Source organism: Rhea pennata, chromosome 2 (assembly GCF_028389875.1).
Source record: "Rhea pennata isolate bPtePen1 chromosome 2, bPtePen1.pri, whole genome shotgun sequence".
NCBI classification, from domain to species: Eukaryota; Metazoa; Chordata; class Aves; order Rheiformes; family Rheidae; genus Rhea; species Rhea pennata.
Window position 1 is genome coordinate 164,566,952 of NC_084664.1, and position 15,639 is coordinate 164,582,590.

At 42.6% G+C, this 15,639-nt stretch overlaps 1 protein-coding gene across 4 annotated transcripts in view; it reads left to right on the plus strand.

Annotated features, from left to right (window-relative positions):
* The window catches only part of PUF60 (poly(U) binding splicing factor 60), a 29,713-nt gene extending 17,290 nt beyond the window's left edge, over window positions 1-12,423 (plus strand). For all 4 annotated transcript variants that reach the window (XM_062570792.1, XM_062570793.1, XM_062570794.1 and 1 more), the window contains 7 exons: window positions 3,059-3,220; window positions 3,701-3,793; window positions 4,745-4,958; window positions 5,350-5,540; window positions 9,417-9,552; window positions 10,030-10,265; window positions 11,989-12,423. In XM_062570792.1, coding sequence (XP_062426776.1) covers window positions 3,059-3,220; window positions 3,701-3,793; window positions 4,745-4,958; window positions 5,350-5,540; window positions 9,417-9,552; window positions 10,030-10,265; window positions 11,989-12,288 — 1,332 coding nt within the window. In that variant the 3' untranslated portion in view covers window positions 12,289-12,423. The remainder of the gene's footprint in view (window positions 1-3,058; window positions 3,221-3,700; window positions 3,794-4,744; window positions 4,959-5,349; window positions 5,541-9,416; window positions 9,553-10,029; window positions 10,266-11,988) is intronic.
* The last annotated feature ends 3,216 nt before the right edge of the window (window positions 12,424-15,639 follow it).

The following is a 15,639-nucleotide window of genomic DNA, read 5'->3' on the forward strand; positions in this document are numbered from 1 at the left end:
GTTAACCTCTATCATTTGTGCATGGGCAACAGATGAAAAGCAGGTAGTGATAATGTAACAGGAAATGTTTAAATTCTCATTAGCCTCAAGGGCACAGTTAATACTGTGAATTCTCCTAAGACATCCCTCCCTCCATAGGGAGTCAGTGACTACTGCCAGTGGGACAGAACAGAGAAGCAGGAGTCTACTCTGAATCATTCAGTGGTGGTACAGTTCAGTATAGCTAGGATACCCTCAGGAAATGCTTCATCCCAAAGCCCATTAAGAATGTAGAAAATATAAATAGTCGTCTGTCCAACATTTTTTTTTCCTGTTGACAGAGTTCATCAATTCCTACATGAAGGAAGTGCAGCCTGAACTTCCTATTGCAGTATCCTACTGACTATGATTTAAAAAAAAACCCTTATGTCTATTTAATGCTCCAAAATCCTCCAAATATTACAGCTCGAGACTTTCCATGTTGCATCAGCAAGATGAGCACAATTTCCTGGCATCGTTGTATTAAAATTGAAGCTTGAGGTGATGCAAAAACATCACCCCATGTCATTTAAAGCAGAATTCTAATATGATGTTATGACTTGTCCTTAAAATAACCCTGACAAGCACTTAACAGCAACATTATCTGTATAAGATATATAGGTATAAATATTGCTGCTGTCTTTATGAAAGTGGCAGATACCTTAAACTCCATTTTATAGGTGGAAAGAGGGCCAGTGGACAGCTCGAAACTACTAAATGTGGCTAATGAAAAAATGAGATTTCTATTCGTGAGTTTTTGACACTTAGTCCTGTGCTTAGTTCACAGGTATATATTGCATCATTCCTGTAACATAATGCTGCTGGTTCCTGTTAGCAGTCCAGTTGTGCCTATAGTCCTAATAGTCCAGCTGAACTCTTTTATAGATCCAGATTTCTGATATATTGCAGGTATAACAGATTCCTCCTAACTCCACTCCACCTGTTTTGATAGGATCTGTGCAGCAGAGTAAGATGTGGATTTTCTCCCGTGAAGGTCGCTCCCGTGGGAGCAGACAAATGCCATTTTTCTTGCTACTGTTGCACCGATAACTGAAAAGAAAAGAATATCCTCTTTGTATGTATACCTTCCAGAAGTTGGGAAATTCTTCTGCCTGGTAGAAGGCTGCGGTGTCTTGTCAGAGCTCTCCTAGGAAAGTACTACATTTGTATCACGGGCTGTGGCACCATGGGTGAGGCACTTAACTTACTGATGCTTGGGATTAGAATAGTGATGGCTCTGAAACCTTAAATGGATACACTACATAGGGTACGGGCTACTGATTACTGGCTTTTATGCACCAAAACTGGGAAGGTGTTGGAGAATCTGGGAGACATGTCAGCAGTCCTGTGTGTACATGTGCTGTAGTCCATTGAGTTCGCAGCACTGCAGAGCTATCAAAAAAAAAATGATTCTTAACTGTGTGAAATATTTAAACCTAGTCAAGAAGGAAGTTTAATATCACTTCAGGAGCAGAAGTATGGGGTGAGAAACATTCCTGATTAGTGTCCCTGCCACATGGAATAATAGGAGTTGAACCTTGGTGCCTTTACATTTTCAGACTCTTCCTATAGTCAGTGTCAGCTCACATACATGTATTATGTAGGAGGAGGATTTCTTCAGGTATAGTTTGTGTCCGCACTTTTGTGACTGTCATGGATAAATTGCTGTCCCTTCTATTTTGCCATTGGAGTTTGAGCATCCCCAGAGAAGTCAGAAGTCTGTTCTCATTGTGCTCATGCTTGTTTCAACATTATGGAAGTAGGTCTCTTGTAAAGGCCTTGATTGGAGACCCTCCTAAGTGGTGTTGAGGGGGGGAGGAGGTGATTGTTCAGAGCTCCATACTTTGGTGCCAAGCATTGTAGTACTGGGGGAAAGAGAGAGGCATCAAGCTTAATGCTGCTTTTGCCTACTCTTCAGCAGTCTGTAGCCTTTACTACTTTGTTTGTTCCATCTGTTCCATGGAGAATAGGAATGAAGCCTTGTGCATACCTCCGGTGCACTATAATTCAGTCTTGCTGATTGTAAGGAGTTGCCTCTACAGAGGCTTCATTTCTGACTTGGTCTCTAGACATGCTGATACGATATGCTGGCCAAACCTGTGATTTTATTAGAAAACAGTATCTTCCTAGAATAATGTTCATTAGTAGCAGCAGCTATGCAATATGGGAGAAAAATAATTGAAGGATACTGCTTTGGGGGTACCTGCTATAGGAAATTTCTAGGTTTGTATTGCAAACAAGTTTTCAGTATATTTTAGGAGAAAATAGCACAAAGACCTTCTCTGCACCAGGATTGATAAGGGCAGAGTCATTGGGGGTTGCACAAGTATTTGAGCTAGTAACAACAGACAGTGATAGGTACTAGCACCACACGCTTAACTAAGAAATTTCATTTAACCATTTCATTTTTTGCTTTGCTTTTGAACTGTGCAGTAGAAGTGGTGCCTAGTACTGGATCTTGTACTGTCTGGGGAGGGGGGAAGGGGAGGAGGTGGTGTATGGTGCTTGAGGGAGTGGGGAGGAGGTACCAGTTCCAGAACCTTTGCTGCCTGGGAGGATGTGGGTGGGGGGAATGACTAGATGGTGCCCAGTATTTGATCTCTTGCTGCCCCTTGTGGGAGGGAATGGGAGGGATTGCTAATAATAGCTAGAATTGGAACTTTTGCTGCCTGGAGGGGGAAGCTGTCTTAGAATGAAGTTATTTCCTCCTCCTGCAAATGTTGCTGGAGATGTGATCATGCTGGGGTGGGTTAGACCTTATCACTGGGATTGGAGTTAAGGCTGCTGAGGTGGCAGACCCCATCAGAGATTGAGTGCCCCCTGGGAGTGAACTGTACTGCCTATCCACTCCAGCAGTCTGTGCATTGAGTAGGAAAATACTTCGTTATTACTACATGTGTGCCAGGCTGTGCTGCAGCCAATGTGGAGCTACCTGCTGTTGGGTCATAGCTCCTGGGAGGGAAGGAGGAAGGGAAAAGAGTTGTCCTGGCATCCATGACCACCCCCTAATCTAACCAGCCAGTTCTTCTCTCCAATACAGATGGCAGCTCAGAGGCAGCGCGCCCTGGCCATCATGTGTCGTGTGTATGTGGGTTCCATATACTATGAACTGGGAGAAGATACCATTCGTCAGGCTTTTGCCCCATTTGGACCTATAAAAAGCATTGATATGTCCTGGGATTCTGTTACAATGAAACACAAGGTTGGTTAACAATGCTTGAGTAATGACTTTTTCTTATTCTTAAAGCCTTCTTGATTATGTCCAAGAGAAGGAGGAGCATTTATCCTTTGTCTGAACTAGAAAGTAGGCTGCTTTAGCATATTGACTTCAAGGTAAATGTTTGTAGCTGCCTGTTCTACTTAGCTTTGCAGGGTGCTGCAGTGGGAACCAGATGTGTACAGAGATGGCTTGTCTGAAAGATGCTGAGCAGTTAGCAGTCCTATATGCACTGACCTTCCTCTATTAGGCCTCTGGGTATGAGAAGCCTGGGAAGCAGGTGGACATGGGTCTGTGCTTCAGCCTGCAGTTTTCTGCTTTAATAAATAGCTTCTCTAGGAAAAAGCCTTCTCAGGCAATGATAATTGGAATCTGATACATGGGAAGTCTTGGCAGCCTTAGCTGACACTAATTTGAGACAAGCTGAGATTGGTATGATTCAGTGAGAGTATCCTTATGTCCTAGGGTTTTGCTTTTGTGGAATATGAAGTGCCTGAAGCTGCTCAGCTGGCCTTGGAACAGATGAACTCTGTCATGTTGGGGGGAAGAAATATAAAGGTGAGTAGCAGGCATACTTTGAATTTTCTTACTTCTTTTTACTGTGAATAAAGTGTTTCATGGCTAGATATACTTCCCATAGCACTGTGCTGTGGAAGGTAATATGTTTTAGGTTACCTGATGGACCTTCCTGTTTGACCCACTAAGTACATGGTGGCTCTTGGCCCCTTGATCTATGAGGAGGAACCTCCAGAGTGCCTCTGTAATCTAGAAGCTTATGCTGGCTCATTTCTCCCCACGCACATAAAATGGAAGTCTTTTGAGGGAAAAATGGAAGTTTAGTTTCTTAGTATTTTATGCCTTCTTAGTATATTATGCCTTGTGGATGATGGGTAAGTCACATCTGGCTTTTGTTGTGCCTGTTAGTGTAAGGGACTTCAGGTAATGGTTCACCCTTGCCAGATGAAAAGGAGATACTCAGGACAAACTGAAAGAAACAATGGACTTCAGCTATGGTTTTCCAGGCAATAAGAAAGATGACTATGCAAAAGGTGGAACTTTGGGGGAAACTCTAGCATTTTCTGCAAGTACAGTGTTTTATATTTTGCACTTACATCTCTGCATTCTGTTTGCAGTGCCCATTTTCAAGCAGTGTTTAAGAGCCTTCAAAAGAAGGGTGTAGAAGCATTTTATCTTGCTTTCAGTATTGTTCTCGCCTCCTGGAAGTTGGTTTCTGATAGGGAAGGGGAGATAAGTGCTTGTTTAGAAAAAACATGGTGGAGGGATCTGTCTAGGCTCTCAGTCATTCTGGAATACCCTGTAGAGCAGGCTGTATACCAGAGCTAAGAGTTAACTATTGCTCTTTTACTACTCTATGATGTTATGATGGGCTATGACGATTGAATAGACAGTCAAGCTGCTGTCTTGATTTTTGCCTTCTGTATGTCTTGGCAAGTTGTGTGATGCTGCTGTTCTGAATGCTTACTGGACTATTTGCTGTGTTCTCTGCAGGTTGGAAGACCAAGTAATATAGGTCAGGCACAACCAATTATAGACCAGCTAGCAGAAGAGGCAAGGGCTTTTAACCGCATCTATGTGGCATCTGTTCATCAGGATCTTTCAGATGATGACATCAAGAGTGTGTTTGAGGCCTTTGGAAAGATTAAATCCTGCACGCTAGCAAGGGATCCTACAACAGGAAAACACAAAGGCTATGGTTTCATTGGTAAAATGGCTATCTGGTATTCATTGTGGGGTAGAGAATGTCACTGGGATCATCTTCATTGTTTTTACTCTAGTGGAAGAATTACTTTAAACTACAGAATAGGAATAAATTTGGAGAGGGATCTCTGCTTGAACTTAGAAATCTAATTAGTTGAGAGATCTTGCTGTGCTTATTTTTTTTAACAATGCTTACATTATCAGAGGGATAAGATGAGTAAATTAAGAGGTCTGAGAGGTGAGGGGCTTCTCACTGGAGCTCTAAGTGGTCTCTTTTTTCTTTTCTTTTTTTTTTTTCTTTCACAAATATAAATCTAAGTTGTCCAGTGAGAGAGTGGTGGTTGAGTTTACAAGTCAAAAAGGTCGTTTGTAAGCATTTCTCTTTCTTACTGCAGAGTATGAGAAAGCACAGTCTTCTCAAGATGCTGTTTCTTCCATGAACCTCTTCGACCTTGGAGGTCAATATCTCCGAGTTGGTAAAGCTGTCACTCCTCCAATGCCTCTCCTGACACCTGCTACCCCAGGAGGATTACCTCCAGCTGCAGCTGTTGCTGCAGCAGCTGCTACAGCAAAAATTACGGCACAGGTAAGGCATAAGCTGGTATCATTCAACAAAATGGATGGTTATTGTGATCTTGTTAGCATCAAGAATGCAAGCTCTTCCAGCCCCATATTTAGTAGTTTTAATGAAAGCTGCATTCCCAAGACTTCACATGCAGAAGCCTGCCTAGGACACTTGTTGAGGATCTGATACAGCAGCCTTTCGGAACAGAGTCTGATTGGAACCTTAAGAAAAGAAATAGTTGAATAAGGAGTCTCCCCACAACCTTATGTGGATTGGCATACCAAAAGTTAGGTAAATGGTTTTACAGTAGAAGCTAAAGGAATTCCAGAAAGATGGGCGTATAGTAATGAGGGCAGTAATAGTCATCTGAGCAATATCGTTATTGAAAAGACTCCACCTGTGGTAAGGCAGAAGGTAACTGTAATGGCTTTAGGCTGTTCAGAAAACAGGTAATGCAGTGATTGAGCAGAATAGAATATTGATGCAGGAGTGTAGGGGTTCTCAAATGTAGTTCGCTCAGACTACTGTAAGTATCAGAAGTAACAGAAGCTGCTGGCTATAACCAATAGGACTCATAGAGGAGAACTGCTGTTCAAAGTAAGCAAAGTAAGGCCTCGTGTGTGTGTGTATGTATGTATATATACATAGGTGTATATATAATGTATATATACACCTATCTTCCTTGCCTTGGAAGGAACAAGGGCCTCTCCTTCTGGTTTATGCTTCCAGTGTAGTTCTTGTACAGATTAGTTTAATTTAAATACAGACTATATCTGCATATATTTTTAAGGGCTTTGTGGTTTCCAAAGAATAGTTTGTGAAATTAAAGAAGCTAATCAATAAATTCAGGTGAACTGAAGAATCATGAACATCAGAGGGAAGCTCTAAGTCAGAGATGCAGCTTCATCTGGAATTAGCATGCTGACCAAGGAAGGAGGAAATATCTCCATATTTAAAAATATGAGTAGAGATAGGTATTGAATAGTAAAGATAGTTACGTCTCGACAGTCAAAGTACAAAAGACAGCCTTGCAACTGAAGTTAAGAAGCTAAAGCTGTTGGGAAGAGTTTTTTTTTTTTTTTTTTTTTTTTTTTTTTTTTTTGCCATTTAAGTAAAAGGTGTGGCAGTTAGAGAAAGCTGAGGTGCCTGAGGACTGGAAGAAAGCCAGTGTCACTCCAGGCTTCAAAAAGGACAAGAAGGAGGACCCAGGAAACTACAGACCAGTCAGCCTCACCTCTATCCCTGGAAAGGTGATGGAACAGCTCATTCTGGATGCCATCTCCAAGCATATGGAGGAAAAGAAGGTGATCAGGAGTAGCCAGCATGGATTCACCAAGGGGAAATCCTGCTTAACCAATCTGAGAGCCTTCTATGATGCAACGAGTGGCTGGGTAGATGGGGGGAGAGCAGCGGACGTTGTGTACCTTCAGCAAGGCTTTTGACTCTGTCTCCCATAACATCCTCCTAGAGAAGCTCAGGAAGTGTGGGTTAGATGAGTGGACAGTGAGGTGGAGTGAGAACCAGCTGAAAGGCAGAGCTCAGAGGGCTGTCATCGGAGGCATAGAGTCTAGTTGGAGGCCTGTTGCTACTGGCGTCCTCCAGCGCTCCATACTGGGTCCCATCCTGTTCAACTTATTCCTCAGTGACCTGGATGAGGGGACGGAGTGCCTCCTCAGCACGTTTGCTGATGATACCAAGCTGGGAGGAGTGGCTGACACACCTGAGGGCTGTGCTGCCATTCAGAGAGACCTGGGCAGACTGGAGAGCTGGGCAGAGAGGAACCTCCTGAGGTTCAACAAGCGCAAGGGCAGAGTCCTGCACCTAGGGAGAAATAATCCTAGGCACCAGTACAAGCTGGGGGCTGACCTTCTGGAGAGCAGCTCTGCAGAGAAGGATCTGGGAGTGCTGGTGGATGGCAGGTTGACCATGAGCCAGCAATGTGCCCTTGTGGCCAGGAAGGCCAATGGTCAGCTGGGGTGCATTGGGAAGAGTGTTGCCAGCAGGTCGAGGGAGGTGATCCTGCCCCTCTGCTCAGCCCTGGTGAGGCCTCATCTCGAGCGCTGTGTCCATTCTGGGCTCCCCAGGACAAGAGAGAAATGGAGCTACTGAACAGAGTCCAGTGTAGGGCTACAAAGATGATCAGAGGGCTGGAGCACCTGCCCTATGTGGAACGGCTGCGAGAGCTGGGCCTCTTCAGCCTGGGGAAGAGAAGCCTGAGGGGGGATCTGATCAATGTGTACAAGTACCTGAAGGAAGGGTGTCAAGGGGATGGGGACAAGCTCTTTTCAGCTGCCCCATGCGACAGGACAAGAGGCAATGGGCAGAAACTGAAGCACAGGAAGTTCTGCCTGACCGTGAGGAGGAATTTCTTCCCTGTGAGAGTGACAGAGCACTGGACCAGGTTGCCCGGAGAGGTTGTGGAGTCTCCTTCTGTGGAGATCTTCGAGGCCTGCCTGAATGCAACCCTGTCTAACATGCTGTAGATGAGCTTGCTGAGCAGGGAGGTTGGACTGGATGATCTCAGAAGGTCCCTTCTAACCTTACCACTTCTATGAATCTAAGATACTGCCTTTAAGGACCAAAACTCAAGAATTTTTGTTCCTTGGTGGGAGCTTTATAGGAAGCCTATGTAAAGAAGAGAATGATCTGGGTAATTAAATCTGCATGTGATGTACTGTTAAACAACAAAAAAGTTGAGATCCTAAGACATATTAAGCAGTTTTTTTCAGTAGTTTTAAGAAGGTCATTTTCTGGAATGTTACTTGAATTTTGGCTATCTAGAGTCAAGAGAATTATTTGGATAATATGGAAGGACTGCAGCAATAAGGGAAATGGAAAACCTGATATACAGAAAGAAACTAGAAAAGCTTGGCTTGCCATAACTGTAGAATAAATGCCAAAAAAACCCATCAAATTTTTACTTGAGTACAATCGGTATGGAGGCAACTAGATAACAGGATGGGAGAAGAGGTTCAGATGACGACAAAGTTTTCAGCTTTCAAAAGGGGTAAAGTTCAGAAAGGCTTTCTCAGTAAAAATGATGATAACAGAACTTAACTACATGATTATCTCTTTCTGACATGATAATTGTCTGCAGTTGCTATGATCGTGAAGGCCAGGGTCAGTGTTCTGTGTTGCTGTCTGCACTTCAAAGGTGAAAACTACAGAAACAAGATAACTGATTTAAACTGATCTAAAAGTGTACAGCTTCTGAAAATAGCAATATTGTGCTCTCCCTTGCCCTGTCCCTTGTGCTTACATTAGCATTTTTGGCCACACTGTTCTTTGAATCAGACAAGTGATCTAACAGAAGGCTAATCCTTTTTTAAACAAACAAACAAACAGAAAACCTTAGGAAGAATTCCATAGCATGATTTGTCTCACAGCCCCAGAGCCATGATGCTGTCATCAGAAGGGGTGGGATGGGAGCTCATATTAATCTGTTTAAATGGATTAGCATTCCTTAACATTAGTAAAAAGCTTTATGTAGTAGATGAGCTCTTCGACAATGCTTCAGCTTGACTGTTTTGAAGTAGTTGTTTGAGGAGCTCTTACAGCCCTGTAGAGTCTAAGTAGGTTGAAACAAGTAGAGATTCCTTCTACTCTGGAATTGCCTGCATCTTACGGACAGTGTACTGAATCCTTTTCATTCAGTAGCGTACCTAGCAGCTTGCCAGGATGGAAGAAATCTGAGAGATGAGAGAACACTTTTCTTCCAAGGCTTGGTGTCTGGTAGTTACTGTGGCGGCCTGGGTGGCATACTTTTCTTCTGCAGAACTGTAATCCTCAGGATCTGCGTATTTAGTACTTTCTTAAATGTGAAAAGAGCTGACATAGCACAACTTCTTGATTCAAAATTGACTCTGTGTGGCTTTCTGTACCCTCTCCCCCTTGCAGGAAGCAGTGGCAGGAGCTGCAGTTCTTGGCACTTTGGCAACTCCTGGACTAGTATCTCCAGCACTGACTCTGGCCCAACCGTTAGGGGCATTGCCACAGGCTGTAATGGCAGCACAGGCACCAGGAGTCATTACAGGTATGTTGACTCTTCATTTTGACACTTAGAACTGTGCTTTTATAATTACAATGCAACTAGGGGCACAGCTAAGGAGGACTTGAGGCTGAAATTCCCTTCCCTACCTTGTGAAAGACTTTTTTTTTTTTTTTTAATATGTGCAGCATAGCAGGAGTTTATTTTAGTATATAATAGAGATGACAAGGACTTGAACTTCACAGCAGAAATGAATGGCACCCTGAGTGAAGATGTGGTTAGTTATTACTGCATGCAAAATCCTGCACTCTGTTGTTCCCCTCCTGTGCAAATATGATGTATATGTTGGGTATATATGCCCAGTATGCTGACCAATTTGCTGCTTAAGCCTCCCTGGTTGTTCTTGGTGCAGAGCAATTAAAACAATACAGATTCTGTGATCCTCTTCACTGGCTGGTATCTGTTGAAAGGTTGCAGAACATTGGTTCTTTTCTTTATGCTACAGAGTTTGTTCTCTTACAGGAGTAACCCCTGCTCGACCTCCCATTCCAGTTACTATCCCGCAAGTGGGAGTTGTGAATCCTATCCTGGCTAGTCCCCCAACATTGGGCCTGATGGAGGTCAAAAAAGAGAAGGAGGAGGAGGAAGTGTTCCAGGAGTCAGAGAGACCAGAGATGTTGAGTGAACAGGAACACATGAGCATATCTGGCAGCAGTGCCCGTCATATGGTGATGCAGAAGTTGCTTCGTAAACAGGAGGTGAGTAATTTGACTGCCCTGAGCTTGTTCCAGCTGTCAGCAGATCAGAGACCTAGATTTAGGTCCATCTCAATAGTTCAGCAGTTTATGGTACCATCTTCCAAATGCAGCAAATACCCTAGGTGCCTCAAAGAGTTGATATGGGAGCACAAAGGCTCATGTGCTGCTTACGACGGTTCTTTCTTATTCTGCCTTTAGGAGCTGCTTCTCTTGAGTTTTCTCTGGAAGTGCTGTCCAGTTGCTAGGCCGCAAAAGGCTTGGCTAGCAGGGCTTTCTGATTAAGCTGTCTGTTCACTCAGCGTCATTGAAAGACCATCTTGGTTTGTTTTGGCTTATAATTAAAGAAGCAAGCCTGACAGATTGTGTCAGAGGCAATCTGTTTCCAAGTGTTGAATCCGTCTTTTCCCTATAGCCTTTTACTCTAGGGTGAAACTCTGAGAAGCTTACAAAAAATGTCACAGAAGATGCAATGAGAAAAAGGACAAGAGTGAATGATGAGAAAATCGAGGACATCGGACTGAATGTAGATTCTTAGGTTTTTAGGTCTGGAGGGAGTCATATTGATAATCTTATCAGGCTTCTTGTACAAGCATGGCCAGAGATCTGTTCCTGTGCATGATTGAGATTCTTCCTTGACATACAGATCCTGAGCTCTGACATCAGATGAACCATTTGTCTTCTCCCTCTCTGCGCAGTAGGGATGACACTGCCATACACTTTGTAAGACAGGATGAATGAGTTAGTGTTGCCCTTTGCATTCAGAGGGAAAACAGCATTATGGACTCATCTTCAAGATTCTGACTTTGCTGCTAATTTTTCCTCTGTCACAAGTACCTTTCCCAAAGAATCCAATTCAGTTGATACACTTGAATGAAAAAAAAGTTCAAGGGTGTCAAAAAAGGAGTCTTAAAACTAGATCATTCTGAAAGCTCTTTGGCATTCTCAGCCCTTCTGGTTTTGCTGCTCTTTTAGTAGGCCCATAGAGACACTTATACAGGCCTGTGTGTATAAGAACTGGAACAAATATTTTTAATTATGCTGAACCTGAACTGCAGTGATCACTAGGCTGTGACACTGGGCAGAGCCATAGATGAGGGGAAGGGATGTGGAATATCTGGGTATAATGTGTGAGAACATACAGAGAAATGCCCTATCACAAAAGGCTTGACAGAGGATACGTATGATAAAGATACCTAGCAGGCAGTCTAATAGACTTGTATTTAGTTATCTCCTTTAATCACAGTATCAGGTCAATTGTCAGAGGTGTAAAAGAGTTGGTTAAACTTTCCAGTGTATGCAGAGATGAGGGACAATATTCACTAAAATATATAGCAATGTTGCTGAAGGTAATGGAGCGAAAAATAACTGGATAGCAATAGCACAAAAAAAAAATCAGGGAGGTCTTCATGTCACTTGTGCCTCAAGAATGAGTCTAAAAAAACCAAGAGATTGCATAATAGGTTGTCTGAGGCCAGATACAACATAGCAGTCAATGAACAAGAACCGTTTGTGCTTCTGATGCCTCGGGAGAGAATAACTAAATTAGTTATTTTCTCTCTGAGAATTTGGGACATTATTGACTTTGTGTAGTATGCTTACAATGACACAGCACTGGAATGTCCTGTGCTGCTTAGGCCTGCTACATTATCTATTGTGGCTTTGTAGATTTAACCTCAGTCTCATAGATGTATTAATTAACTTATTTTGTTTCTCCTCTCTGCAGTCAACTGTGATGGTGCTGCGCAACATGGTGGATCCAAAGGACATTGATGATGATTTAGAGGGAGAAGTGACAGAAGAGTGTGGCAAGTTTGGGGCTGTGAACAGAGTCATCATCTACCAAGAGAAGCAGGGAGAAGAGGAGGATGCCGAAATCATTGTCAAGATCTTTGTGGAGTTTTCCATGGCCTCTGAGACTCACAAAGCCATTCAGGCTCTGAATGGGCGCTGGTTTGCAGGAAGAAAAGTGGTGGCAGAGGTGTATGACCAGGAGAGATTTGATAACAGTGACCTGTCAGCATGAACTTTTCTTGAAAGAGACTTATTTTCTGCCCCCTTTGCCTGTCTGTTTTTTTTAGCCATGTGTAAAGAACGCTCCAGGTTGGGTGCAGATCTCTGTGATGTACTTGTAGTTTGGATAAAAGCGCAAAGAAAGTTAGTGTGCTTCTGTGTGTGTGTGTGTTAAAGGAGCTGATATCACATCAGCTGAGTCTAGCTTGGGTCTAGCCTCGTCAGCCTAGAAGAGTGGGGCCAGAGTCCATAAAAATGTTGCTGCTTGTGCTCCTGCCTTATGCGCGCTCTGGTCACTTCAGAAACATCCAGGTCAAGCTCTCATTTCATCTTTTGGGGGCTGGAATAGAAATTATCAGAGATGGGCCAGAAATGGTTAGAAGGGAGCATGGAGTCTCTTCATGAAGTATTTCAGCAATACCCATGAATGCTGCTGTGTTGTTAATTTGTTAATACAATGGAGTCTGGCCAGTGCTGGGAGGGAGCCTTCCTGAAAAGTGCTGAGCACCTGCATGCTGAGCTTGGGAAATGATGTAGACTTCCTTATACCACAGTGGTATCTATCTTCACTTTGCAGACAAAGTCTTGCAGGGAATGAGTAGATGTAGATGTTCTGTGAACCACACATGAAGAACTTTTCTGAATCTACAGCTTCTAGCTTGTTTTGCGGACACAAATGCAGAGAAAGATGCTCTGTAAATCTGGGTCGGAGCCCAGAAGTGAACCAGTTGGGCCTCTTTAAAGTGTCCACATCCAATTTGTTCTGATACGGTAGTTTGGACCTCGCAGTTCTGATGGGTCAGAGCTACCTTTACTGATCCTCCCTTAATGTGCCAAAGTATGAGTAGCAACCTAGGTTTCAGGCATCACAGCTGAGCTGAGAATGGGAGTTGTGTTGATATGCAGCACCTGAAGTGCATTTATAAAATAAACATCTAGCCCTTGTACTGTGGTCAGTGATATGGAAGACATGCTTGCTGAAAGGAAAAGACTTTGAGAACACAGGTTTTGTAATACTTAAGCTGAAATGCATTGATTTTTTTTGGAATCTTCTTGTTTAGCTAATGAGTAGGAACAGAATTAGCTCCCCATGTTAATGATTTTAAATATTCTAAGCACATAAGGGGCTATTTTTCTTGTTACACAAACAATAGAGATATGAAGAAAAATTTTAGAAATTCATATGACAGAAGAATGATGATCTCAAAGGAACTTCAAAAAGGAGTTCCGAGTTGAGCTTCGTGCTGCTGCAGGTTGCTTCTAAGTTTAGAGATGCTTTTTAAAATGAAGGGGAGGGGGTTGAACACTCAAGATCGTCTACTGAGGATTAGAAATTTGTATTGACAGTCTGACTTTATTTACAATCAATACATGTTAGCTTGTTTTTGTACTAATATTGCCTGTTAAATAAGCTTAAGTACTTCCCTAGTATTAAGACTCATTCTGAGTTAATAGCAGGTCTGTCTCTTCAGCATGTGTTTTGATAGCCAAAGTCTCTTAAGATCAGTTTGTTTCCCTGGTCATTGTCCTCACAGCTCCTCTTCGTACTTCATAGTTTGTTTCCTTTTCTTTAAAGTAGATGATTAGACCTACTGAATATATTCCGGGTGAGGCCTTCCTAGGTCCTGGTACAGTAGCATTCATCCTTTTCTGTCTATGCTGGAAATGCCTCATCCCACACAACCTGTGATGCCATTGACCTGTTTTACAACCGCAGCATAGTAGTGGCTCATAGTCACCCCCTGATTTGGTGATGTGCTGCAGCCTCTTTGCTGCTTTTGTCTATGATACAGAAGAAAATTTACCCTTGTTAACTTGTTCCAGGGTCTTATTACTCCTACTAAAGAAAACCAAAAGACCTCTCTGATAACTTACATTGTTCTTTTTTGAGCTTCAGTCCTGCCATTTGCTCCTACCTGTTCTGTTAGCTGGATTCAGAGTATAAAAAGTGCACAGAAAGCTTCCTTTTGTCTTGCTGGTAGGAGAAAAAAAAAAAGTGGGGGAATAAAAGTTGATTCAAGAGGAAAGCATAGATTAAAGGGTGGCACTCAGGCAGTGGCTTGTAAATAAAGGCATTATTTACAAGATTAATCTCACCTGGTTGACTAGATATTTTACAAGTTTAAAGTAAGAAAAGTAACTTTAAGTCTGACATGTTGGGTATTCTGCAACATTTTAATTAAAACACTAGCGTGAGCAAAATCCAAATTGATTAGAAATAGCTGACAAACAGATCTCATAGATATAGAATCCCACAGAAACCTGATTGAGGCCCAATGTACGTTTTTAATGATTTGGGGTTTTCTAAGTAGGTACAGAAATGTACAGATAACAGACTAGAATGACAGGTCACTAACATTTTGTTAGCTTGGCGTAAGTGGATATATGCTTTGCGTTGAAATGTAAGGTAGTTTATTCAGCAGTAAAGAATGACTTGAGAAGCTTTAACTCAGAAAATGAGGTTACAGGAATAATCAGTGGATGTGATGTATGTTATTTGTATGTTGTAGTGTTTCTCTCTTAGGGCAGCGTTTGGAGGGTTTCACCATCCAGAAAAATTTGCTTTCTAGGATCCTCTGCAAGCTTGAGGCTGTCAGTGATTAAAAAGGAAATGTGGGGCTGGAGGAACACAAGAGTTGCAGTGTGAGCCTGCCTTGGGAGAAACTGGTAGGCTGTTGCCAGACAGGCTTCTGAGCCAGTCTGTCAGTTGCCTAAAATTGGATCCTTCACTGAAGTTGCTAATAGACATCCCCCAGTCCTCCATGGGATAGAGCTGCACAAGCATCTACTCCCAATTAATTGTGTATTTTTCTGATTATTGTATTTCCTGTCATGCTTCCTCTGCAAACCGGAAAAAAGTTGTAGATGTCTTTGGATGCAGCATGAATCTGGGAGAAGTATAGACAAAAGGATAGGTACCACTGCATCAGCCTGTGACCAGGCTTCAGTCTTTTATGATATTTCCCTTCTTAATAGTCGTGATCTGTAATGAGCTTAATAGTTTTCTAAGATGTCAAGTGTGTCTTTAGGTTGTTACTTTGTTTGGACTTCTTCCATTAATGGCATATACCACTTTGCAGAGTAATAGCTTTCAGATATGTGTATCTGTGTGAGCCTTTGTCAGCTGATCCTTTGACAAGGCTGGCCTTCATAATGAATTACTAGGAAAATCTTGACAAATTAGAAAGGCTTTTTGCAGAAGCAGCCTCAACATGTGCAAACCTTACGACATGATTCCACCACTGGACTTTCCTAGATTTGACATCCTAAGTTAGGTTCTAGAACTGTGCTGATCTCATTAAAATTCTGACAAAGAACCATGATAATTACCTGAAAGCCACAAGAAGTTTAAACCTGTCCAAAT